The sequence below is a fragment of the Pleurodeles waltl genome, chromosome 4_2 (genome assembly GCF_031143425.1).
Source record: "Pleurodeles waltl isolate 20211129_DDA chromosome 4_2, aPleWal1.hap1.20221129, whole genome shotgun sequence".
Classification (NCBI taxonomy): Eukaryota; Metazoa; Chordata; class Amphibia; order Caudata; family Salamandridae; genus Pleurodeles; species Pleurodeles waltl.
The window spans coordinates 964,394,717-964,421,929 of NC_090443.1; the positions used below are offsets into that span (position 1 = coordinate 964,394,717).

General features: G+C 46.0%; 1 protein-coding gene across 6 annotated transcripts in view; it reads right to left on the reverse strand.

Annotated features, from left to right (window-relative positions):
• Positions 1–27,213, reverse strand: part of ERI3 (ERI1 exoribonuclease family member 3) — a 1,277,520-nt gene that overhangs the window by 397,344 nt on the left and 852,963 nt on the right. For all 6 annotated transcript variants that reach the window (XM_069232797.1, XM_069232794.1, XM_069232796.1 and 3 more), the window contains one exon: positions 11,909–12,008. In XM_069232797.1, the coding sequence (XP_069088898.1) occupies positions 11,909–12,008 (100 nt within the window). The remainder of the gene's footprint in view (positions 1–11,908; positions 12,009–27,213) is intronic.

A 27,213-nucleotide genomic window follows, 5' to 3' on the forward strand; every position in this document is an offset into this window, starting at 1 on the left:
CTTGACCCTGTTCCCCATGGGAACAGTCCAGCCCGAACTGCTAGGCCAGGTCCTCCCTGGACCGGAAACAAGCATCCTAGGGCCAGTTTCGGGGATCACCCTTCATCTGCTAGGCTAGCTTGAATCTAGTGGCACAGTGAGCAAGGAATCCACATCTGGGCATACCCTTCTCACTTAGGGCAACTTTAGCAACACAAAAGGATGATGGACGGAGTGTTAAAACTTTTCAAACACTCACCCCCAGTCACAGATCTGGGTTTAATCCATGGTTCTTTTGCTCACCATGCCACCCCAGTTTGGACCCAGCCATGTGCAAATCAGTCTTGACCCTTTTCCCATTGGGAACAGTCCAGCCTGAACTCCCAGGTTGGAGTGACTGCTTCAGAGAATCTTGGGATTGCCCTGGCAATTTCAGGCAGTTGCCAGCAATCAACATTTAAAAAAAAGCTTCCTGTCCCATGGCTAGCTATACCTCTTCTGCCTCACCATTCTCTCTAGCTCTATGCAGCTATTTCTGCCTCAATATGTCATCCATGTCTCAGTTATGTCTCAATACAGCTATATCTCTCACACCCCCTCTCTCTCACACACAGCCTCACCTCTCTTTCTAGCACTCTCTGCAACCAACTTTACTCCCTGTTTGTACTTCAGTTCTCTCTAGGTCACTCCTCTCTCCGAGCTTCACTGCTCAGTTTCTACCACACCTCACTTTATCTTCCCTTTCTCAACCTTATTTCTCTTTACATTATCTCTCTATTTCACTCTTTCTCTTGTTACAGCATATCTTTCTATCCGTCTCTCAGCCCTCTAAACCTCTCCATGTCTACCTCTCCTCCCTGTGTACCCCCTACATCCCTCTTAATACCTTGTCTCTTTGCCCCTCACACACCTAATCTCTCCATTTACCTCATTATTCGTTCATTACCTCACATCTCTCATTAAGTTACTCCTTTCTCATTTAATTTCTTTCTCTACCTGTTTATCTCTCATTGTAACTCCCTCTCTCTGCACCTCATAGCCTATTTCAGCAAACCCTTTGCATCTCATTTCTCCTTGTACCCTTGTCCTTTTAAACCTCTTCTCTATCATCTGCCTCTTTCTCTATCTTACCCCACCTCTAATTCTGTACCAACCTCACCACTACTTTTCTGTCTTAGATCTCTTTACTTCACCCCATTTGTCTCTACAATTCTCTTTCTAAACTTTGGTCCTCTCATATTTATGTTTCACTACTTTTTGTCACTGCTGTTAGTCACTGTTCTCTGTACTTTGCATCCCTCAATACCTCACCTCTTTACCTGCCTCTTCTTGCCTCTACCTCGCCATCTCGCCTCAGCTTCTACATTACCTCTCTCTCTACCTCACCTGTCAATGTTCCCACCTTTCTCCCTCTCACTACATTTCCTAATCTCCATCTCAATTTCTCTTTACGATCTTTTGCTGCATCTCTACCTCAGTCTAAGTCTCCGTACTCGTCTTTCTCTAGCTACTTCTTCAACTTTTTAACAATCTGTATCCTTTTCCTGCCCACCTCACCTTTCCCACTTTGCCTTATGGCTTTACCTCATCACTACTTTTCCCCCTTTTTCCATCTAGGTCACCTCTTTCACTCCACTGTTCGTAACACCTCTGTGGCATTCTCAGTCTCCTGTCCCTTTCATAAAAGCCCGAGCTGACTGTCTAGCCAGAGAAGTGTAGACACAGAAAAGGGACAGAAAGGACATAGCAGGGGAAGACAATGACGGAGAGCACTATCAGACTTTACCTGACAGACTGGTGAAAATCCAGCAAGACTGCCAGGTTTGAGGGGGTTTATTTATGACTAAAATAGCTGGCAACTAAAGCTACAGTTCCATTGTGCCATCCGCCTATTTCTTGTTTTAATATTATGTAAATCCATCAAGTCACCCGTATCGACTATTTAGTGTAAGTAATACGCTGTTTATACACAGAATTCCACCTAAAACGATGTAGAAAGACACAAAAAAATCTAGATCCAAGTGCAAAAAGTAATGGTTTTATCAATGCTTGTTGAAGCTTTCTTTTAGTACCATTTGGATAGTGGACACCAGCTAAGTTGAACTTTCACTTGTTTTGTATGCCCTCATTTTTGAAAGTTTAACATGTAAATATTGTTTGTTGTCTCAAGGGCTTGGAATAGGTGAAAATGCATAATAAATTCAAAGATGTTCTTAGAATGGGCACTAAAGAAAGTCTTGACGGGCCCCAACAATCCTTTGGATCACACTGTCCCCTGCGGCTGGAAGATGCTCACTGGGAAGGCTACTAGGCTGGGTCTGTCGTTCTTTCAGTCCGTCCAAGTGGTCCAATCTCTGGCTTCAGCACCCTGGACAGACACAGTACACAGAATGCTGCATATGGCCTCAGCGTCCCCTGCTCAGCAGGGTCAAACATCCACAGAACAAGCGGTGGGTATCTCTACAACAGTCACAGTACACGCCCCCCTAACCCAGGCAGCGCTCTTTTTCAGTACCCTGGATAGAGCACAGTACAGAAAAATGCTGCCCTGCTCAGCAAGGGCACTCACCCACTGAACACGCGCTGGGTATCTCTGAAACAGCCTTGCTCTGCACAACTAGGCTTGCGCTCTCTGTGCAGACAGCTCTCCCTTTCAGTACCCTGGACAGAGCCCAGGCACAAAAAAAGCCTAGAAGCACAGCTGTCAATATGAATAGATAAGGGTCGTTCTTTGACATCCCTGACCCACGCCTCGGTACTTCAGGTCTTCGAGCTCAAGAGGCAGCAGCAGGAAAATAAAGCAGGCTTGCACTGAAAGGCTTAGTTACTGCTTTTTGCAGCGCTAGCTCCACGCCCTTCGGGTGGCCCATCCGGAGCAAACAGGAGTACATCAAAGAATTATGTGAGGCACTAGGAGGCGACCTACTGAAGGGAAATAGTCGGACAAGGAGTCACCCCTATAGTCTCATCAGCATTTGACGTCTGCTAATCTGGTGTTTTGGTGAATCGACGCTCATGGCCAGAAGCAGCCACATTTGTGCAAGTCTTGGTTTCGGTGCCAGGCCAAGTCTACACAGTTGCTCTGGCTTCTGTCTCTGCACCGGTGCCTCCTAGAAGGGTCAGGGTCTGTACGAAAGCCGTGCTAGCCATGCTAGCCATCTAGTGTTCGAGCAGGTCAGGAGAGAGGGCCTGACTTAGATACTGGCGGTGGGGTTTCTCCGTCACAACAGTGACGGATATCCCATCCGCCAAAATCTAAATCCCACAGTCTATAATAAGATTTACATTTCGTTGGAGGGGATATCTGTCATCGTCGTGGCGAAGTAACCCATCAGTCAATATCTAAATCAGGCCCAAAATTTGGAACCCACACCTCTTGGTGACGAGGCACTGTTCATCAGAAAACCAAGACTCCAGTCTTGGAAGGATACAATGAGAGTGATATCAGTTACAGTACCATGAGATATAGGAAGAACTGTTCTGATAGTTTACTAACAGGCAAGCAGAGTCCAATGTATGGAATCACGTGTACCTTATGTCAAACTGTCAACCTTTAAACATCCATAAAAACGTTTTAAATAAAAAAAGAGTAAAGACAATAAAGAAAAACATTGCAACTTGCCCTGTTCAGTGTTTCCACACAAAACAAGGGATTTTAAGAAACAGAAATCCAAGCCAGCGTCTCTGCTGAGAAGATATGCAGGAGAGAGGAAGAGTGCATGATACTGGAAGGGAAGACATAAAAAATGAAGGAATGGCGGAGGAACTGCAAACCTTTACTATTGGGGGTGAAAATAAGCGGTTTGCAAAACAGTATGGAGGTTCCAAACTACCACACAGGAATTATATATATATATCAATTGAAGCCCTTATGCAGGAGGTGGGGTGCCAATCATTCACGCTGGATCGAGTGAATTAACGCAGATGCTAAAAGAGTTGATTGCAAAAAAAGTGAACAGGTCAGACACTGGGATCAACCTGGGATTTCCTTCAAGCTGACTCTGCACTGACAATGCTGGTTACCGATCTGGACTCAAGGGAAGGCCCTGTGCTTCCTGACATCTGGTATTTGGAAGTATGCATCCTCTATCGTGTAGGTCTACAGCACACATCAAACCCTTCGGTTGTACATGGAGGAACATTTGGTGCAGCCCGAGCAACCTCGGTCTGTTTGGATGCAGATTTAAAGTCCGTCTCTGGACCATGAGCTTGAGATCCTGAAGTAAATGCCCTTCCACCCCTGGTGACTCAGAACATTATCCAGCGATGTACTTCTGACACAGTAGATAAGGTCTTGAGGCTCTGGGTGGGATGATGGAAGGAGACTCATCTGTAGCCGTAGCCATACACCATGCATCCCTTCTGTTCATACTAAGCAGAGGCAGAGGGATTTTAGGCACTGCTTATTAGTTGACAGGGTCTTTCCTGTCACTTGTGAAGTTTGATGCTTTTCGCTGCCCCTCAGAGACTGTGTGTGCCGCTGCAGTCGCTGCTGTCTCCAGTAGGTAATGTGAATCCACAGGCAGGCATCTTAACCTGGACACCGGCAAACCCCTTTCATCACACTTGGCACAGCTGCCTTCAGAGTTGAGTTATTTTTTGAGCTTGTGGATTCTCTCGCCAGCCCAAGGTGCATGCTTGCAGAGAAAGGGAGATCTTGTAGTGTCAGCGAGGTGAGGAGCTGCCTCTGCAAACCGCTCACGACCATACTGCAACGGCATGCATGGACAGAATACATCCTTTGGCAGCACAAAACGCCTGGTCATAAGCGATTACTACCTCCTACAGGAACGCGGAGATGTCTTCTACTCAGTCTCTAGGGAACAAGTCTGCAGGGTGGGCTTAGTGGTGACAGCAAGTGAAGCTAGGGCTGTGATGGTGCTACTTAGCCTACCAAAAACACCTCCGCTGTCTGTGTAGCAGTGAACAGATGACAGCGAACACTGCAACTTCTTGCAAACAGCTGAAGCAGTCAAGGGATCTGGTCCCACACAATTATGGGGTCCTGCATCTGGGAATGGAACTTTTTTCTCAGGTCTCTTTTTTGAAGCTCTGCTAGAGGACGGAGTGAGAAACCACACCATAGTGGGTTTTAAGAGACTGAACACTAAAGGCACTTGCGACCCTCTGGGAGCATCTCTTTTAAAATGACAAACCTGTACTGACGGGACAGGAATGTCAATATTACATTTTTTGGTCGCGCTCTTCGTCACCTCAGGAAAGGTCACAATATCATCAATCAGAAATCCTAAAGGGATGGAGTCCGAGGGTTGAGGGAATACACTTGCCATGTTTGAGACTGCATTATCTATACTTTCATCCTAAGTGCCAAGCCTCTGGTACTGCGTCTATTAAAACACAGAATCTTCAACAAAGAAGACCTGCCCTTGGAGCGAGAGGAACCCTCGCCAAGTCTTTCTTCCTGCGTCTGTGAAACAGCTGATCTATTCTCTCCTTGTCTATGGGAGGCACTGAAATGCAGTTACAGGAAGGGCACCTCGTGGCTGTGGCAGCGGAGGCCTATGAAGATGATCATTTAGTGAAGGAGAAAGAGGTTGTGTACATGAGGCTTCTGTAAGAGGTTGTTCGTGTACTGATGACAGTGGTGGGTTTCCCATCCTTCTTCACATCCCTGTGCTCTCGGACATCCTTCATCTGGATGTCTAGGCTATTCTCAGGGTTCAGTAGTGGTTCGACGTAGACAACAAAGTTCCTCAGTGGTGGGTCTTCGATGGTAAAGTTCTCAACATAGAGGGTGAGCTTGCTGTTGGAATAGGCTTTGATGTTCGTTAAAGAGGTCACTATCAAAGGTCACTGTCAAAGGTCTTGACATCAAATAGCACCAAAACCAACTGTGATGCCAACATTTACCTGAGGGACCTTTCATGAATGAGTGGGGTTCAGAGGTAAATATATTTTTTCTTTATCTGCCATAGGATCAGCTAAACACTCAGCCAGCTGGCCTCTTTGTCCTTGATCTCACGAGTGTCATCTCTTGACCTATAACACAATCCATAATGACGTGGTGGTTGGAAAGGCAGCAGCGACACAAATTCAGTTTGTGTGTCCACACATACTGCATGTTTGTTTCTCTACTACAAAAGGAAGCTGATCAAAAGAGGTGCTTTCTCTAAAGGGACATATTTAACAAGCATTTACAATGCATTGGGTCTTGCATTTGCTCAAGGTAGAGCTTATTAGCGTTGTAAATTCGTAACTGGACTTTTGCTGCCACTTGAAAATGAAAAGTAAAACAGTTGACTTAAGCAAACCGATTCAAAGTGCCATGGCCACCATGAGCAAGAGCGCAAAGGAGAGACACAAAAAGAAAAAAGCTTGCTCGCAGTCAAACGCATCGCCGATTGTGCAATTATCCATTCAATAGGGGAAATCTTCAAGGCGGCAACAAAAATGCCCCAAGGAGGGATAAACGCAAAGCATTCACCAATTGTAACAAAGGATTTTTGAAAGGCAAGGCCACGAACGAGTGAAAGTGGTGGACCTGGTTAAGAACGCACAATTCTTACAACAGGTCAAAGCGATTGCACGCTCGACCTAAAAATGAATGTTATCCAGTGAAACGTGCTCTGGATCCCAAACACATGCTATGATAGTCTAAAGTTAATAAATTCAAAGACGACCACTGAATTGATAACTGTCAGTACTCATCATGAAGTGGTCCGGTGTCATCTTACGCTGTTCCACCTTTATGTAGTTTCCCGCCCTTCAATCCATCCTATTTTAACTTTATTTAAATATTTTGTGAAAAACTTAGCAAACATAAATGAATGTATTTACACGCTGGTATATTGCACAAACAGAGCGGAAGTGTGTAAGTGGTGAAATAGGAGTTTCCAGGGTGACGGTGAGGCCACTAGTTTGCCACATGTTCATTTTGTTACCTCCACTTCTCTGGACAAGAGAGTCAAACACTTCAGGTTCTGTCACCAGAAACAGTCTTCTGAGGAGGTAAACCGAGAGGGGCATGTCAAGAGAGAGAGGACCCTGCCTGATCCTACTGTCGCCTACTAATCTCGACTGCTGTCTGTGAGCACGTCAGCTAGAAACAAACTCTGCTGAGAGTACGGTGCCAGGATACTGTCTGCTCCAGCAACTCATGTAGACTGTGCTTGTGTTCCCTGCGCCCAAGCAACGTGAACAGCAAAAATGAAATTGTATCAGCCGTGGAAGGATAAGACAGCGAGTTCACTTACTGGGGCAGAAGGCTGTGACTCTCAGATTTCTGAGCAGCAGCAGAAATCCACCGACCTATCTTACTGGCAGGGCAGCCAGCCAGCCGTTCAACATAGCACAGCATACTACACATATTAACACAACTGTCGCTCACTCTAAATCTACCTGGCATAACTAGAATAGGAAATATGTACTCATGCCTCTATTTTCTAGACTCTAGAGTTACAAAGAATACAACCACCTTAGCAGTGGCGGCAGGCAGCTTTAGGAGGGAGGGGGGTGGGCAGGAAGCACACACACATTAATTCTTTCACACACGCAAGCACATCCATTAACAACACTCATAACACACACACACTTACCTTCAGCCCCGGAGGTCCCAGGAGGGTTGGGACTGTTGCCTTCCCTTATCAGCTGATCTTATGTCAGCCAATGAGGAAAGGTAGCAGTCCCAGCCTCGTCATAGAGTGGGATGGGGTCATTGAGACTGCTGACCCCACCCCACTCTGTGACGAGGTGTCACTGATTGATACTCGCCCTGGGCGCTTCAGGGCTTAAACCTGAAGCGCCAAGGTCAAAGTCAATGGGTGACGCTTTCCTCGTCAACCAGGGGAGTGCCTCAAGGCACCTTTGCTGAGGCGAGGAGGTCACGCCCATAGGAGCTGTGACCTCCTCAGCCCAGCAAAGTTCAGCTCAGGCAGCCAGGAGTCTGTGCAAATCGCGCATGTCTGCTCCTGGCTGCCTGAGCTGAAAATGAAGTGTGTCTGTCAGGCTGACCTTTGTTCAGCCTGACAGGCACTCTTCATGAGGGGCAAAAAGTGGGGCGGGCCGCGCCTGCACCTTAGTAGTACTCGCACACGTTTCTAGTTTGTGTGCTTTTCTCTGGGCTCTGTTTCCTGGCTCACAACAGAACGCACTTCCTCGCTGGACACTCTGATACTCCACGAGGCCTGGGACACGCCTAATAAAACCTTGAAATAAATAAGCTACCAAAACTCCTTTCCAAGTATCCCAAAGGTAGTGGCGTATCGAGGACTTACTGAGAGAACTGCCATAGCCTGTGTTAGGGTGACCAGGCGTCCCGGGTTTGCCGGGATAGTCCCAGCAGATTTCAGAAAATTTGGCTTATGTCGTGATTTTTAGAGGGAGTCGACTGAAAATAGTGTGAGGCACTCTTTTATTTAGGTGTTCCAAAGCAGGGCTATTTAGAAGTTGTGATAAGGAAGCAATTTAATTAACAGGTATGAAGCTGGTTTTAAACCAATCACATTTTTGTAAATTGTCTTAGCTCCTCCTCGGCGTTCCGGTGTTGATTAAAGCTGTCATTCTGTGACGTTCCCATGAGGTAAAAATGTAGTCCTCCTCCGATTTTTTTAAAAATTCACGGTTTTTGGTGCTGAAGATCTGGTCACCCTAAGCCTGCTGTGGTTGAGGATTCTTGATGGCCACGACTACCACAGGTCTGTACAACGAGGTTAGTCAAGGTGTCCTACCACGGTCAGTCTAGTATGCTTGGCAGACCCATGCATGTTTTTGGGGTGGGACAGTGAAGCTGGTTGCAAAGTACTGCCAGGCTCCGTACCACGGGCTCGGTACTGCTGAAATCAGTGCACTGAGGTTGGTGGCCATGCGCTTAAAGTTCCGTATCCTGTTGACCTGTAACTGAAGCCCGGTATCCCAGCACCTAGAGGGCCGGTGTGCAGGCACTGGTCGGAGGAAACAAATATGGCGGAAGGGCTGGAACCTAAAGCTTCAGTGTGGCTGGTGGTACCTCGGGGAGCATTCACATTTATTTTGAGGCATCACAGAAAGATACTAAACCAGGTGTAAACTATTCCGGATCCTTCCCAGAAGAAGCGGCCTACCCCAAACCGCTTGGCCACAGCGTCTCCGCACCAGACAAGTTACCCTTGATGTGTGCTCGCCTCATACTTAAGGAATAGCTTGAGTTCCCCACGTAACTGGCACCACGGTTCGTGCCTGGACATATCTAACCAGGTGTTGTCAGGTCAATGTATGAAGCCCTTTCATGTACAGAGCAGGCAGCCGTCCCTTCATCTTCTGCTGAGACCAGCGGGCGACAGTGCGACCTAAGTGAACTATGCGGCCTGTCCAGAAACCACAGCCTCCTTGCAAGCAATAATGACGCCCTTTGATGCAGCAGAGATCTCTGTCTACCGGCAGGTGAAGACATCGCCTTATTAAATGCTTAGAAAGAAAACAATGCCTGCGCGCTCGCTGATGCACCCAGGGAGCAGGCCTGTTTTCCCCACACACCTGTAAAAGAAATGTCCCCACAAGCATGAAAAAAAAAACCAGAAACTTTAATGCAGCCGTTGTCAATAAAGTGCCAGATCTATAGTTCGGAAATAGCCCACTAATTAAAAGCTGGTGAGGTTTAAATAATTCATCTGCTTAACTTGTATTGATTTGATAGTTTAGCGGCTGGAGGCAGGGAACAATATTAAGCAGTTTCCCGAGGCGTGGATCTCTGCCGTGGGAAGAGTCACAGGGCGGAGGAGCTTCAGCTGGCCTGGGCAGGGAGGGGGTGAAGGGGGAAGGCTGTCTAGCAGTGGGTGGCACTGACCAGAGAGGCGATAGTCGGGAAACTGATGGGAGAGGCGGACTGCTGACGAGACACGCAGGCAACTGAGGAAAGAGGTGGGAAATTGATGGGAGAGGCGGGAAATGGAGTCAAGAGATGGGAGTGGAACTGGGGAGAGGTGAGAAACTGAAAAGAGAAACAGGACATAGGCGAATAAAGTGAGAAACTGGAGGCAGAAGGGGGAAACTGCAGACAGAAGCAGGAAACTTGGGAGAGAAGCGGCAACCTGGGGAGAGAAGCGGCAACCTAGGGAGAGAAGTTGGAACCTGGCGAGAGGGAGGGAGAGGTGATACATATATAAAAGAGGAGGGAAGAAGGCAAGAGAAGCGGGAAACTGGGGAAGGAGGTAGGAAACTGAGGAAAGACACGTGAGTGAATCTGGGGTTAGAGGTGAGAAACTGGAGAAAAAGGCGGGAAGCTGATTAGTCAGGTGGGAAACTAGGCCGGGAGGCAGGGCCCCGGGGAACCAAACCAAGAAGCAATGCGGGGCATTCAGGAAGCAGGCAACTGAAGAGCGAGCTGGAAGATGGAGGAGAGGGGCAGGCAACGGATGAGAGACCCCAGCGTTTTAACTTATGTCTAACCTCTGGAGAACGCCAGTACCAGAAGCTGGGCGTCCTGGTGCTGCACCTAACTAAAAGCAGAGGAAAAAATAACAAGAAACCTGAAACAGAATACCACCATCTCTAAATGTTTTATAACAGTTTCGTTTTAAGCTTCTTCTTCAACAAGAGAAAGGTGGATACGAGACAGATCTGAGCTGGCATTCGAGCTTTTAGGTGCAACTGTGGAGACAGGGGGCAAACTGAGAAGGGAAGCGGGAAACTGGGACGAGAGGTGGGAAACTGGTGAACAAACCATGACGAGAAGCAGGAAACTAAGGTGAGGCAGGCAAACAGGCAGCAACCTGGAGAACAGCAGGCAAACCAGGAGAAAGGTGAAAAACGGAGGAGTGAAGCAAGAAACTGAGTCGAGAGGTGAGGGAGTGATGAGGGAAGCAGACAACTGGTGAAGGAGAGAAAAGAAAATGGGAGGAGAGAAAAGAAAATGTGGAGAGAGAGGCTAGAAACGGAGGATAGAGGTGAGAAATTGAGGAGAGAGGCGAGAAACTGAGGAGAGAGGCCGAAAACTAAGAAAAGTTAGAATGTTGACTCACTGGAAAAAAAAGACAAGCAAACTGGGAGAGTGGCAGGCAAACCAGAAGAAAGATATGCAACCCAGAACATACTCTGGGTCAAGCAAAAGAGCGATGCACAAAGAACGAGAGAGGCAGGCATACCGGATGAGAGCCATTCATTCAGAAAAGATGAACAGGAAAGAGAAAACAAGCAAGCTGGCAGAGTGACAAGGAAAATAAGTGACTGGTGAGAAAACAGAAATATAGCTAACCTAGGACACTAATCGACGGACAGAACATTAGAGAAGCAGCCAAATCAAAAGAGGAAGACAAAAGTGAAGACAGAAGAGCAGAGCAGGAGAGAGTGGGGCAAACGATGAGCAACGGAGACAAACCAGGAAAGAAAAAGAGAAACCGGAAGAAATGACAGCAAGCCAGCAGAGAGGAATGAATACCAGCAGAGGAAGACAAAACAAGATAGGTGAGGCCAACCCAAGAATAAGGTGGAAGCAAAGAGAAGAAGCTAAAACTAAAACCGAAAAGACAAAACACAAGGAAAGAGTGTGGCACGTGAAGCAAGGCAATCATTGGGGGAGAGGATGTGGTATGATGGCCAGAGGTGCTGACCACAGAGCTGGGGACCAGGTTCTAGTCTCTGCCTCAGCTCAACATCCTGCGATTCTGGGCAAATCACCAAAAATGAAAGCGTCCTTGTGTAAGACACAGATCAGTAACTTAAGTGAGGAGGTAGGTCGACAACCAAGAACACGGGCAGAAACATGGAAGTTGTCAGGCAAATAAAAAAGCTGGAAGATATTCAGTGAGAGGCAAGTACTAATAGATTTGGATCAATCAGAGGTTGGTGCTTGATCCAGTGTCTTAGAACTAAGTTGTAAGCAGCCACTTGGCACCTCCGTGCGTAAGGCCTTGTCCCAGCAGGCCTCTGAGGTCCATTCAGGATCCACAAGCATGAGCAGCATTTGTCGGGATATGATTAGAAAGGAAACACTCACCTATCCCACTGTGGGGTCTTCCTATGTGCTGCAGGCTCATGCCTTTGTTCATGTCTAGCAGTCCGTTCTTGGGCCACGTCCCTATGGCAAAGCTGTACGCCTGCAATCGAAGAAACAGTGAAATTAACACAGGTGAAAACTGCCCAATAACCACCCCCTTAAATGAATCAGAAGGTTACCGAGGAAGCATTAGCTGTGACTTTCAAACTCAGGGAGGAGGCAAAGAGATACGGCAGCCATCATCAGGGAAGCTATGGCCTGGAAAGTGGGAGTACTTTCAAAGATGCAGTAAACTCACACTACTAGCAGCACCGAGGTGGTGTTATATGCAATGGATATCACTTGACAGAATGTGTAGTGAAGTCTCCTCCAAACACACACAGTCTGGAAAGGATCACAATCTGCCCAGTTATGGAAGCACCTTTCCGTGTGCACACATGAACACTGGACTCGTCTCCATTCAGCTACTCCATGATATACTGTATTTTGGGACTGGTCTTGCAAGCTACCATTGCATGGCCTCCAGTGATTATACATACCAGTTCTGGTTCAGGAGCCAACATACCTATAAAGATAAACATCCATTCCCCTGGCTGGAACTGTACAGTGTCCTCTGTGGGCACCCCGATAATACTACGAAGTGGGTTTTAAATACCACAAAGATGGGCTAAATTGCACCACCTGTTTTAAGCTGCCTGAATATATGTTTTAAATGTTCAATAAACACTTGGATGAAATGTATTACAGAACAAAGCCCAATATGAAAGAGTAAAAAAAAAAAAAAAAAATGAAAACGTTTTTCTTTGTGCAAATCTGACTCATTGAATAAATATACATTGTAGATCCAACCTCAAATTCTTTGTTATCCCTTAAAAAAGATGTCCTAAAATAAAAATACAAAATGAAGGAAGACATTTATACTTACAAACCATGACTGAGACACATGTCAAGATGAAGTAAAACTAAGATTTACCTTCATCGCGACTCTGGGCCTCTATGTGACTGATGCCAACATGTATGATGTGGTGGGCTAGGACTCTGAGCCCACCTCTTCTTGGAAAGTCGTGAGCCTGTTACCAAGAATGGACGGAAGAAAGCCATAAAGAGGTATACTACAGACAGCCTGACGCGGGGAGAGTGTTTCAGTCACTTGGGTTCCCTGAGACTGTATCTCCTAGATTATATTTCGCTATCTATTCAGTCCAAATATAATCATAAGAGCCCTCACTCTAGCCACACTTCTGCTGACCACCGGTTAACATACTGTACAAACCGGGGGCCGAGATGCTCTGGTCCAATACAAACCTTTGCCGATGAATTAGGAAAGGAATTGGCAGGAACAGAGATCAAGCTAATCACGAGTGAACACTACCTTGTAAATTCGGACACAGGGCAGACTGTATACAAGAGGAAAGGAGTATGGGGACACTCGGAGAGCAGCAAGTGAAGCAATGAAGTCCAGTAAGATGGGTGGCAAATCGTCAGTGTAAACAAGAAGTAAGCCAAGAAGGAGAAATAAAGCAGGCAGGCAGGTCTCATCAAGCCAGGGAGGCGTTTGCAAACAGCATCTTCCCGCCACCCAGCTCACTACTGGCAGAGGCTGATCTGTAAATACAGCGAGCTCTCGAAGAGCTGTATATCGGATAGCACCACAGGCAGCCTGAAGCCGCAAAACTGGATCAATTTACCACAAACTCAGACTTCAGCCGCCAAATGCTGCAGTCACTGCAGAGGCTGCATCGCAACCACACAGCGCATCAGAACTGCAGTTTTAACTCGGACAGTGGGAGGAGGGGTCGCCTGCGGACTCTGCCCAGGTACATTTGTTGGACTGAAAGAAAGGGTCACACTTTGGAATACGGCACATGGATTCTTCTAAGGACACCGGCATAGGGCGTGATCATCTCATGTATTCCTTGGTAGTAGTCCAGTCGTACTTATCAAAATCTGTCGTACAGCTATAATGCTCTCATGCTTTCCTATGAAATGGAAGGGCTGTAGAACAGTGGTTCCCAACCTTTTGACTTCTATGGACCCCCACTTTATCATTACTGGAGCCTGGTGACCCCCACCCCCCACGAATCTTTTTAGGAATCCAGGGACCCCCTACTGAGTCTATACTGAAAGGTGGGGGCCTAATCTGTTGATTTATTTAGATTTCTAAGCAGTGACGGGCCCCCTGAGCAGGCTTCGCGGACCCCCAGGACCACAGGTTAGGAACCACTGCCCTAGAATACATTGATCTCACTACCTCTGCTCACCTGAAGATGGCATTCACCACCCAGCTGTCACCTTCTGCTCCATTTGTACAGGACCAAGCATGAATGTTCCACCCAGATTCACCAGCTGTCTGATCTCTGTCATTTTTCCTTTGTCCCTGAAGATCTAGCGCTCAGTTCCGGCGATATACAATCCAAAAGACCCCCAAACTACAAAAAGATGCAACGCAGCCTTCTCAGCTCATAAGTCCCTGGGGTGGGGAGGGGCGTCAAGATGAGGCAGCCTTGCTGGGACCCCCCTCCCCATTCCTACTTTGCCAGAGGTCCTGGCTACTGTTTTGCGATGATGTTAGCTACACCCAGTGGATACCGAATGCTCGTCTTTTTTAGGTAAATTACGTAATGCCAACTTTAGTAATAGGCGCCTTTGTGTTTATTATTTTTCTAGCGAAAAATAATGTTGTCGCCATTATCTGGATTACATTCACATAACTGCAAACATCCAAATGAGCGTGGAAGGAAGCATTGTTGTGGTTCCTTTTCACGCACCTGTCAATTACCATTAGATAACTGCAGATATCTCTTGTCTGAAGCTATACTTCCCACATAGAAATAGCATGTTCCCTCCAACCTGTGCCTCTCCTTCCTCCCTCTTGTTCCTTTGTTTCCAGGGCTATCTGGAGAATGCAAAAAATGATCTCCAAAGGCGGCTTATAAAAAGTCTGCCAAACTGTGGTCATGTAAGCACCTACCGAGTTGGATGGTTCATCAGTTAATTGGATGTGACATTTGATAAACGAATGATATTTGCAAATTCATTTGAAGGTGAATTATGTCTAATGGACAGTGAGAGTTGAATAGGTCTCTCACACATTGGATTGAATGAAGACAATGAACTTTTAAAAAGTGATCTTCAGTAGACTGAGTTATTGAATATTTGAAAGATGTTCATGAGTTTTTTCTATATATTTGTGATTTTTTGTTTTTTCTGTTATGTTTTGAAATACTGATCATGTTGTATGATATTGTTTATGTTGTATGATATGTGGCAGGTTATTTTGTTTATATGTTGGTATTGATATGTTATATGTATATGTGGTCTATGTTGTCGCTGTTTGTTGGATGGTCTTGTCTGTCGGGAGTCGAACGGCGTGTTGATAAATCTGTTGGGGGTTTGTTGTGTACTACAATGATTTCAATCAAATGTACAAGGTAGGATATGTTTGACTATTATGATTAAATTTGGATTTTGATATTTCCAGGTCGTTGATAATTTAAAAGAAGCTTATTTTTTGTAGGATTTAGGAGAGAGACATTGTTTACTTCCATGTATGCACCTACCTCCACAATGCATTTTGAGAGGACGCACGCATACCCTACCCAGCATGTTCTGTGAGAAGGGACAACATGTCCTAACCTGGCTGGATGGCTTCATAAACTGCCAAGACTCATCTGAACTGACCAGCAGCGTATGGCTGCCCAAGTGCCAAGCAACTATAGGCTGAAGAGACAGAAGCAATCTGAAGAGTTACATCAACACAGACATAAGTTGATGTTGCTATGGTGCTTCTTGAAAGTTGATCTGAATACAACCCAATTCCTGGAGAGTACAACTAAGCCTGATGCCTTAAGCTCTGTTGCTCTAGCTTGCTTCATTCTGCTTTGCCTTCTCAAAGCTTCATAGCCACTTAGAGTCCACTGTCCCTGAGCCCCAAGAAGCCATCCTGCCTCTCACAATAGCACTCTGAGTACTCTCTCCAGTGAAAAGTTTATTTGTATCATTTTTGTGAAAACTCCAACCTTGTCCCAGTCCAGCCTGTCTTTGAGCACAAACCTCTCACCACCATGAGCAGTCTAAGTGCCAGAAGAAGTGTCTCTGAAACATACTCTAGGTCCTGTGACCAAGTATGGCTGCCCAGAGCTCCAGCGTTCAGGAAGCTTGCTTGTTGACTCGATCTACAGGTAGAAGGTCTTGCACGGTCGCTGTGTGTGCAGGCATGTGGACACTTAGCCATCAAGAACTCCCCGACAGCAACTTCCTCCCCACCACAACAGTATATGAACGCAAAACACAGCAGATTCAGGTAGGGAAAATAAAATAAATGGCATGAAAATAACAGGGCACAAGGAACACCATGTTAAAAAAAAAAAGACAGAGAGCACTGAATTCTTTGCAAAAAAAAAAAATACTTTAACAACACGAGGTGGGAGCACTGGGCGAGGCCCAGAAAAAGAAATGAAACGATAATACATAGGGGTACAAAATAAAACACTAAAAAAACATAGGGTCAGGAGGGGAAAGGTGGAAAGCATCATCATGCAGATCTGCTGCAAAGCCAAACCCAGCTACGTGTCACGGGCCCTTCTACTGCTGTGCGGTACACCTCCACTTTTCCCTAATGATGTCTGCAGCCACTGGAAAGTAAACAAAGTTGACGAAAACAAACAGTAGCAGAGATGAAGGAGGAGGGTAGGTGGAACACAGGAGAAGTACCAGCAAGAACACACAACCAGAAGGTAGTGCGATACTGAGGTTGACCTAATGCTGTGCACTGTCCTAGAGCTGTGTGGGCCCACAGCCCGGACACCTCCTATCTCCCCACGAAGTTGGAAAGTCTGCCTTTCCCACTTCAGTAACTTCATCTATTCTCCTGGAATATGGATCCATTGACCCAGTTTAACTAGCGCCTTTGGGTTGTAAAATAATCCATAGTGTAAAGTACTGTGAAAACCCGATCCTTAAAACAGGAGACATAACAGATTTCTGAAGCGAATATCTCAGAAATTCAACATTAGGACTTTGATATTTACATGCAGGTCTGGACGAAGTTTTCCACATGTATCATTTACAATGTTTTGCACATAATTTTCATAGGGATCGCAACCACCGGATGATCATAAATGGACTTACAATTTTTGACATGTGATTTGCATTCCTGACAGTTTATGACCACCACTGTAATGTTATGTTTTGCAGATTTGCAGAGCGCACTATCACCAAGGAGGGCATTCTGACACTGAGCAGGTGCGTGGCTAGCCACACCCAGTGGGATTACTTGAAAAGCCAGGTCTTCAGCTGCTTGCACAATACAAGAAGTGAGAAGGGGCCGCTTATGTATAACAAACAAATGGATCACCTCCTGTACCAACTCCCTGAACCCTTAAACACAGAAATACAACAAGCTCTAGACTCCAGGGCACTTGTTACGCAGAGGAACTCACAATGAAATGCCCCTGCATACAAATGGAACAAACATTGAGAATGAGCCAGGGTAATGTAGACAGTAACATGTTCAAATCAGCCCTGAGACGTTACCACCAAATGATCCAGACCACCAAATGTGCCGCTCTGGTGGACCGTATCAATGCCAGCAGCAACAGAAGCAAAGAAATCTTTGCCAGTGGGAAGGATTTCACCTCCCCAGTGGCCAATTTCAACTTGCCCTCATAGGATCTCTGCAACAATTTCTCTCAATTCTTCAGCAACAAAATCACGGCCATTTAGTGCAACTGTATCAGACCGACCTTATCAAACATCAAGCCATCACTAAAAATCTCCGTATCTTATCCAAAGAACCAATGCTAACCACCTGGCCCATTATCATCCCAGAAAGACCGCTGCCATCATGAAGTCAATCCACTCAAGGGCCCCATTGGACCCTTGCTCCCACCTCACCTACACCAGAAAACTGTAAACCATCAGCGCCATGTTCACACCCATTCTGAATTCCTCCACATCTTCGGTGTCCTTCCCAGACACTTGGAAATGCGCAACTGTCCTCCTATTACTGAAGGTGGCCTCCAACGAGCCTTCAATGATCGACATTTACAGACCGATCTCCTTGTACCCATTCCCGGCCAAGGTCTCGTGAAAATCATCAACAGGCGCCTCACCGAATACCTCACTGACCACCAAGTCCTCAACACCACTCATTTTAGTTTCAGACTCAAGCACAACACAAAAACTGCCCTCCTTGCCATCGGAGAAGCGATATGCATGACTCTGGACATAGGAGACTTAGCTTTCCTCATCCTAATGGACCTCTCTGATGCATACGAAAAGATCTCCCACCCCATCCTCATCTAACAACTACACGACACAGGATTTCAAAGACAAGCATTCCGATGTTTGTCCTTCCTGACTTGAAGGACCCAGTCAGCCTGCCACAGTACACCTTGGACATCTGCAACCTCATCTGTGGAGTTCTGCAAGGATCCTCCCTGAGCCCAACTCTCTTCAATCCATGCACAACTGTTCTAGCCACCACCATCTGCTCTCACCACATCAACTTCCTCTCCTATGCCAATGACAGGCAACTTATTCTCTAACTCATGGACAAGACCCCAGTACCCGGATGAAATTCAACGTCTGCATGACTCGAGTCGCCCACTGGATGAAAACTAACTGTCTGAAGCTGAACACCAACAAGACCAAAACTGTGACCTTTGGGAACAGGACTTCGTCATGGACCTCCAATTGGTGGCCAACAGAGCTCAGACCGACACCCAACCTGAACACCCAGGCCACGAACCTCGGGATCACCATGGCCTGCAAACTCCATGTGACTGCCCAAGTCAACGTTGTCACAGCATCATCCATCCATATCCTGAAGATACAGAGGAAGATTTTCAATTGGCTCCCAATCCACACCAAAAAAACAGTTACACATGCCATTGACACAGGCAACCTGAACTATGGGAACACCCTCTATGCCACAATCAACATAAAACTCACCAGAAGGCTGCAGATGATTCAGAACACAGTAGCCAGAACCACTCTTGAGACAGAAAGCTGCACTTACATCACACCTAATGGTGCTCCACTAGCTCCCATTACACAAACAAGCAGAATTCAAACTCCTCACCCACACTTTCAAGGCACTACATAACACCAGCCAGCACACCTCAAAAGTCGCATCTGCTTTCACAAACCTTCCAAATCCATCCACTTGTCCAGACTCATACCATCAAGCATACGACACATAAAAGAAAAAAGATCCGGTGGTCAAGTCTTCTCCTACATCACTCCTCAGTGTGGGGTGACCTGTTGCTACACATAAGGGACTCCTCCTTGAGTTCTGCAAGAAGCTGAAGACCAGGGTTTTTCAGGAGTCTAACAAGGCACTGGGTTTAGCTAGACTCACACCTGTTCAGTGTCAGAATTACCCTCCTATATTATATATATATAATATTTCATGTGAGAGGTTCTGGTGACATGATAAACTGAGGCCAGAGGGGTAGCTGGCTAAAAAAAGGAATATGCTTATTTAAAATTTTAAATGAATATTAAATATTAAAATATGTACTGAACTACACTGTTTGCGTGTGTGTTTATCATGAGCGTGTCAATGTTCTCTGTTCCATCGACTATGCATTACTACAAGCTCTTTCTGTCCACTAATGTTTGATATTAGCTACAACTTAGGCAACATTGAATACTATTCACTATTGTTAGAAATGGGGTTTCTGGTTGGCTGGGGTATGCACCTAGGCCAGGCAGAACCCACCACTCTAGTCAGGGGGAGTAAATTACACACCAAAGGTAACCTGTGCTCACCCCCCAGGTAGCTTGGCACAGAGCAGTCAGGCTTACCCCCGAGGTAATGTGTAAAGCGTTTGCGCAACAGATTAACGCCAGCAACAGAATAAACACACCACAAAGGAAAGACTTCACACCAGTTTGCATCAAAAACATGTTTCTTATATTGTCGTTATACTCTAAGAACTACAATTTCACCCATCATAAGTACTGTGGATAAACTCAGACCAATGTAAGGTGAATGTGCCATACAACAGGACAGGAAATGGTCTAGTAAAACATCTGCCTCCCCAAACATCACCATAAACACATGAGGCAAGATAATTGTGCACACTACGTAAATACTGAACTAGTACTTGCTGTCTTGGATAGTATAAGAATCAAAACAACATACATTAGTAAGTACTGGGCATGTGATGCAGATTAAAAGGCCACCTTAGATACAGAGAATAACTATTGCAGATATTACTGGTCATGCATGCAACACCTAGGTGCTTTCCAAAGTAACTCTGTATAAACAGTCACCAATGTGGCATAAAATATCCCATTACAGGCATGTACCCCAGTACTATGGTAGGGCATGGGAGTAAACAGCCTTTCTTATTCAGGGGTCATGAAGTAACAGTAATTTCCAATCATGGGGAGGGGGGATACCTCCCCATAATTCCATGGTCCCCAAGACAATACTAAAATGAACTGTAGTGTTAGCGGGAACACTCATGCCTCGGGGGCTATGCGCAGCTTTTCCAAATGCAACACATAGCAAGCAGTGTCCATACAAAGCCCGTGCCTGACGTAATTAAATAAAACAAAATGGCTATAGCTGAACGCTTGCCCCTCTGGCACAAGTGTGGACAATCCAGAGTATTTCCTCGGGGTCGTACCTGGCAGGAGAGCGGGACGGGGGCACTCACCGTATCTGAAAGGGTGGGAGGCGGTCTTCATAACACCTTCAACTAGAGGGTGGCTGAGATCAGGTCCCAACAGACTTTGTCCTACGTACTTCGACAAGGAGGAGGCGGTGCCACTCAGAGAGAGAGCACAGCCATCTGCAAATGAGCGAGGGACAGTTACAGCAGCGCCGTACCAGTCCATGGTCAGGATTCATTCTGTGTAGGGCGGGAGCCCAGTAGCCATAAGGGCTATTCGCCTTTCTGGTTCCTAAAGGCGTTGGTGGCGTCCAGAACGGGACCCATCTCGCCAAGTGCAGGAACTGCTTGTGGCAGAGCAGGCGGGACTGGGGCACAAACGCGGTTCCCAGCTGGTCTGGCGAGCGGGGCCCCTCTGATGGGGGCTGTTGCTGTGCAGTGGGCGCGTCACTCCTCTAAGCTGGAGGCAGTGTGGCACAGCATGGCAGTAACACCACAGCTTCTTTCCTGTACTGGGGAAAACAAAGGCAGTGCTAAACATGCGCTGTTTAAGGGGGCTAGGTGAGTAAAAATAAAATGTGCTCACCGTGCGTTTTCAATTAATAATGCTCTCCCCATGAGCACTGTGATGAAAGGGCCAATAGTGCTCAGGAGAAATCTTTTCAGGCCCCATAGATTCCTTAGTGGGCAGGAGGGGCAGGCCCACAAGCCCCATGGGAACACTGGCCTGAGGGTAAGAAAGTGCAGGCAGGCCAACACACAACCAGGCCAATGGTTCTAGTGGCGGTTCCTCCTGGCAGTACCCCAGGGCTTTGGGGGGGGGACCACTGTCAGGGAACAGCTGGCAGCAGGGCAACAAGCAGAAAGGCAATCCATTGCGTTCTTTATTCCACCCAGCAGGCAGCAGGGCAACAACAGAAGAGCAGTTCAGATGAGTTCTTTTACAGCTCAGCAGTCCTTCTGGCAGAGGTTCAGTCCTAGTTCTCAAAAGTGCTCTAAAATCATGCTGGTGAGAGCCCCTGCACTTATACTCCAAAAATACTTTTGTTCGGGGGTAGCTTTACAGGATCCTTTTCAAGTGAAACACAAACCCCTTCCAACCCAGTCCTGTCTCCAGGCATCAGTAGGGGTAATCAGCCCATTGTGTGGAGGAGGGACACAGCCTATTGACATGTAGGGTGTGAACGACCCTTCGTCTCCCTAGCCCAAGATGACTATCAGTATACAGATGCCTCTTTTGTCATACTCAGCCTCTCCTGTGTGATGGCTGTCTGGAAAGTATGCACCAAGTGTAGCTGTCACTCTGCCCTATACGTGTATTGGAGTCAGGCTGCAAATCACTAGAGTTACAAGCATAGAGAAAGGCCCAATTTCTAAAAAAAAAAAAAAAAAGTAATCTAAATCCACCTATGCCAGTAAGCAGGGTTTCTCATTACCATTTCAATCATACAAAACATCCTCACACTACTCTAGATCAGAAATTACCACTTATACATATATAAGAGAATTCACAATGCACACTTATGACAGGGGCAGCACTCACAGTAATGAAAAACAAAATAGGCTGTCACTACTGGGACATGTCACACATACAGGCATATGTCCTGCCTTTTATATACACAGCACCCTGCCCATGAGGCTTCCTAGAACCTACACTTAGGGGTTCATTAGGTATAGTAAAAAAGGGGGTTAGGCCTTGGCAAGTAGTTTGACTTACAAAGTCAATGTGGCAGTTAACTGCACACGCAGGCACTGCAGCGGCAGCCCTGAGGCAAGTTTGCAAGGCTACTTCTGTGGGTGGCTCAATCTGACCTGCACGCCCACTAGAGGCATTTAATTTACAGGCTCTGGGTATATGGTGTGCCAATTTACAAGGGACGTACAGGTAAATTAAATATGCCAAATAGGTGTAAGCCAAATATACCAAGTTTTAGGGGAGACAGCACATGCACTTTAGCACTGATTACCAGTGGTAAAGTGCTCAGAGTTCTAAAACCAACAAAAAGAGGGTCAGAAAAATAGGAGAAAGGCAAAACGTTTGTGGATAGCCCTGCAGAAAGGGCCATTTCAAACAACTCTGATAAGTGTCAGGCTTGAACAAAACTGCTTGCTAACTACTAGCATATTAGAAAGCCAGAAACCGAAACACTAAAATGCCCCACCGTCCCCAGCCATGGTACACTTCTAGAACCCAAATGCTGGAACGCCCCACCATCCCGTTGCATGGTACACTTCTAGAACCCAAACGCTGGAACGCCCCACCATCCCCATGCATGTTACACTTCTGAAACCAAATAACTTGATTCCCCCATCAACCCTAAGCATAAGACAGTACCAGAAGCTCAAGATCACACCTTACCTTTAATGTGCAGCACGACAGCCACAACCTTAAAAATAAATCTTTAGCACCACCCCTAAGCATGGTACAAACTCAAAAACCCAACATTAATACCCTATTCAGTCTTAAAAATTAAACAGTACCAAAACCTGGAAACATATCAGTTGTGCTAACCCAAGATGTGCCTGCCTTGCGAACTTCAAGGAAAGCCCATATCAGACACTACAGGACATACATTGTCCTACCTAGCCCAGGCATGTAACAAGATATGTGTGTGCCTGCCCGCCCCACCAACCACACACATAGTACCCTAATAGAAATCCAACACCCTGCAAACCCTATGACTGCAACATGAGGAGGCGTAAGCCATGTTTGTGTTGCCAATCCTATGAGCCTGCACAACACACGGTTAAGAAACATGCATTTTCTCTTTCCCCCCCAAGCGCTGGTCTGCACCAGCGAGACCAGATCTGGCTGAAAATACTCCCCAGCAGTGCAGACACCCAACGTCACTCAGCCTGACAGAGGAGAGTGTTTGGGTTGGGGAGGGGGGTTGTAAGTCGATGCTAAGCAGGAAAAGGTCGGGCTGGATTGCAACACATCTACAAGATATAATGTGTGTAAAGTGATTCAGGGGAAATTTCGCTCATACCATGTTGTGAATTTTTAACCATTCTGTTTACACCTTGTACCTCTGTGGCTGGTGTAGTATCGCAGATAACCTGTTTCTTCATATCAAGGTGTGTTTTCGGGTTACACAAGCTGAGTAGTGATTGCGGCCACCACGCCCCTCTCCTCCACCCTTCTGTCCCCCACTTTCGTCCTCCTAGCCCCCCTCTTTCCTTCAACTGACCCCTTCTTCCTCTCTCGTTCTGCCCCTCTTCGCTTCCTGCATAATTCCCCTTTCCACGCATGGCCCTCTCACTGTCTCTATCTCCCTGTACTGGTCCAGGGTGGCCCGTTAGGAGGTATACCAGCAACGAAGGTGACATAATAGCTACTAGTGGGAGACAAGACACCCTGTAGCGCAAGCTTAATTTAATGTATTTGGAACTGATGCTGACTGGGCCAGAGGTGTTCAGGCAGGCTACCAAAACACAAGTTCCCGGGGCTAGTATGTTAAGAAATTGAAGTGCCAAATCACGCCAATTAGTCAATAATTTAAGCATTATTTCCATGCTTTAAACTGTTAGTTTGTTAACAGTTAACCTGTTTCCGGTGGGACTGGCTAAGTGATCTGCAAGTTGTTATCCAACTACCCCTGCTTTCCCTCCGCTACTGGAGCCCTGAGCTCCTCATCAGACCATACTCACATGTACCACCCCGAATGTGATATGGGCTGTCCTAATCACATCCATGTACTTGAACAGAGCGACGCAGCACTCTGGAAAGTTTTCACAGTATACACTTGCATGTATTAAAATTGGCCCAGGTCCAATTTTTACAGGAACTCTAGGCTTCCTTAGTTAACTCATGTTCTTCTTCCTTAAATCTCTCCTTCGCCTTCACTTCCCTAAGCAGAGGCTCACATGCCTCCATATTCTCATTGGTCCATATTCATATTTTTGTGGACCCCATAAGATGAGTCACCAGGGGCTTCGTAATCCCCTTACATGGCAGCTTTTTAACCTAAATTCCTTACTCTTTTCTTGTCTTTTTCCGTGTTCTCCTTCTCATCTCCGTTCCCTTACTCACCTCAACTTCCTCTGCCAATCCAGATACCGTGTCTGTCCTTTTGTCACTTTTTTAAATCTGCCCGATCTGACCTCCAATTCCTGGGTCCATGCTCTCCTGTCTACCACATATGTTCCCACTGTAATCTTACTTCTGACCCTACCAACGCCCAATCCCTTTGGATATTCTTATGGGTTGCCCACTTTCTTTCCTCTCTGCCTGACTTCAAGGTCGGTGTCTGCATCGAAGTCTTTCCCGATCTTGCTTCTGAAAAACCTGAGTCTGTTTATTCACCCCCTCCCGTGATCATCATTGCCACTCCGTCACGGCTCCATCCTCGTTGTGCTCAATCAATTCCTCTTTTTCCACCTCATCTTCATCATAATCTCATAATTTTATCAGAAACAAAATAACCAAATACATCCAACAAAGAAACCTCCGTTCAAGATTGCCACCCCACCTTAGAACACCACCAAACAAGAAAAAGACTATAGGTGGTACATCCTTCTCCGTTCAAGCAGCCAAACTATGGAATTCATTCCCCCTAACTATAAGAGCCACAGATAACTTTCTTGTTTTCAGAAAAACTACTCAAGAGTTGGCTCTTTCCTTCATAACCACCATATTCAAACAACTATGGACTGCATATGCCTATGTTGATAAATATTTTTTCTGATTTTGTGTCTATTTCTAGTTATGTATAGTTCTTTAGAAAATATGTATCGCTACTATGTCATAACAATAAAATACACACACTCTTTAAACCTGATTGACTAAGTATATTTACCCATGGTTTCTAATTATGTATTGTATGTACATATATGTGTGTGTATTCATGTGTGTATGTATGTGTGTATGTTGTTCTGTGCTTGGCATGTTTGTGGGTCATTGCATGGCTCCTGGGTGGGTTGTTATACTAGATATCTATGAATCCCTGCTCTCATCTTATCACACTGATCTACCCATCATCATATGTCATGTCTCTATCAATCTATCCTCCATTCCCACTCTGACTCATACCAAATCCATTCTACTACTTTCATCTCCTAAATAACTCTGCCTAAGCTCTTCCCTCCGCTTCCACATCTAACTCACCAAACCTCACTCTACTACCATGACCTCCCAAACAACCCTACTAAATTCTCCCTCATTTATCTCACCCTGCTACTATGATCTCCCCAACCCTTCCACAGACTCTTCCCTCCTCCACCCCCCTTTACTCATCCCAAGCCTTTGGGATGAGTAAATGAGGGTTATACTCCCAATTAACACTTCTGGATTTCTTTCCTCCTCCACCCCTCCATTACTCCAGTCAATCTAACTAACAAACTCTCATATCCGCGGCTCAAATTAACTCATAATAATACTAAAACTGTACTCATATTTCCCAATACTAATCCATCACTAATTCTTGGGTTCCGGGGTAGCGTGCTACCCGCCGAAAAGTGTTTTGATGCCTCGTCAGGGGTAGTAATCGCCATTCTCTGTCAGTACTGATTTTATCATGTAACCTCAGCTCAAGTATGCATGTCAAGTACATATGCAACTTGGTTTTGCTTACTGAAGAATTTTAACAAACAGTTTCACAAAAAATACAAGTACAGAAATAGTTGGGTATAGCACAATATTACACTGTGAATGTCTAAAAACAAGACCCTGCAATTGCACCAAATATTTTCACCACACAGATGTTTGAGTAAATCAGTAGGAGATGTTTTCCTTTGGCTGCTTAGGGTTCTGAGGGGCTCACACAAAGGCTGCTTTGTCAGTCCACACAGGGTTTATTCATTTGCATGTTTTGTGAACCAATACACACCACCTTCTGGACGCTGTTCGGCGCCATAGTTTTTATGTTCGTGGAAAAGCTACTTTCCGTAGGAATGCTCTGTGCAAACCTGGGCAGCATGCACCTCATGCTCGCACCCACAAGGGGTCATTGGATTCATTTTATGGCTGCCTTTATGGATTTGTGTGTCCACAGTTTCAAGCACATTTTGATCTCCTGGTTTGGTGGCTTCTGTATCCTGTTGAGTTTCTCGATAGCCCTTGTAAGTATCTCATAAATAAACCTTTCAGAGCTCCATTCAGTTGGCAATCTGCAGCAATGGGAAGGTTTTTTTGTAGTAAGGGGAGCTGAAGATCGCCACCTTTGCCCCCTGCGTTGAATGGCGGGAAGGCAGATGGGGAGGGGAGGGGCAATCAATTGAGGGTCCAGAAGTATAAAATTAAACATAAATGCTACTTTCTCAGTTTCCCAAAATGTGACTGGTGGCTAGGCTTGGCTGGATAGTCACATTAAAGCTAGTGACTTGGGCTATGTGTCTGTCAGTAACAGAACCTGGGCCTTTGCCCACCATGCAGAATGCAGTCCGCCAATTAATATATTCAAGTCTTCCATCCAAAGTATATCCGGTCCTAAACAGTCTAGTTCTTATCAAATAAAAGCCTTAGACTGTTCTCACCTCCACCTTATGCAGCCTTCTGCCCATCATGGATGCTTAAGAACTGAGAAGCACCAGCCAATAAATTAGATGATTTCAGTGAAAGGATGAAGCTACTTTTAGTAGAAAATGACTTTCAAAAACAGCCTAGACAGAATAGCTGTTAAGTATTCAAGGCTCACCAACTCTGCGAACAAACGATGACAGGCAGGAGACCTGGCTGAA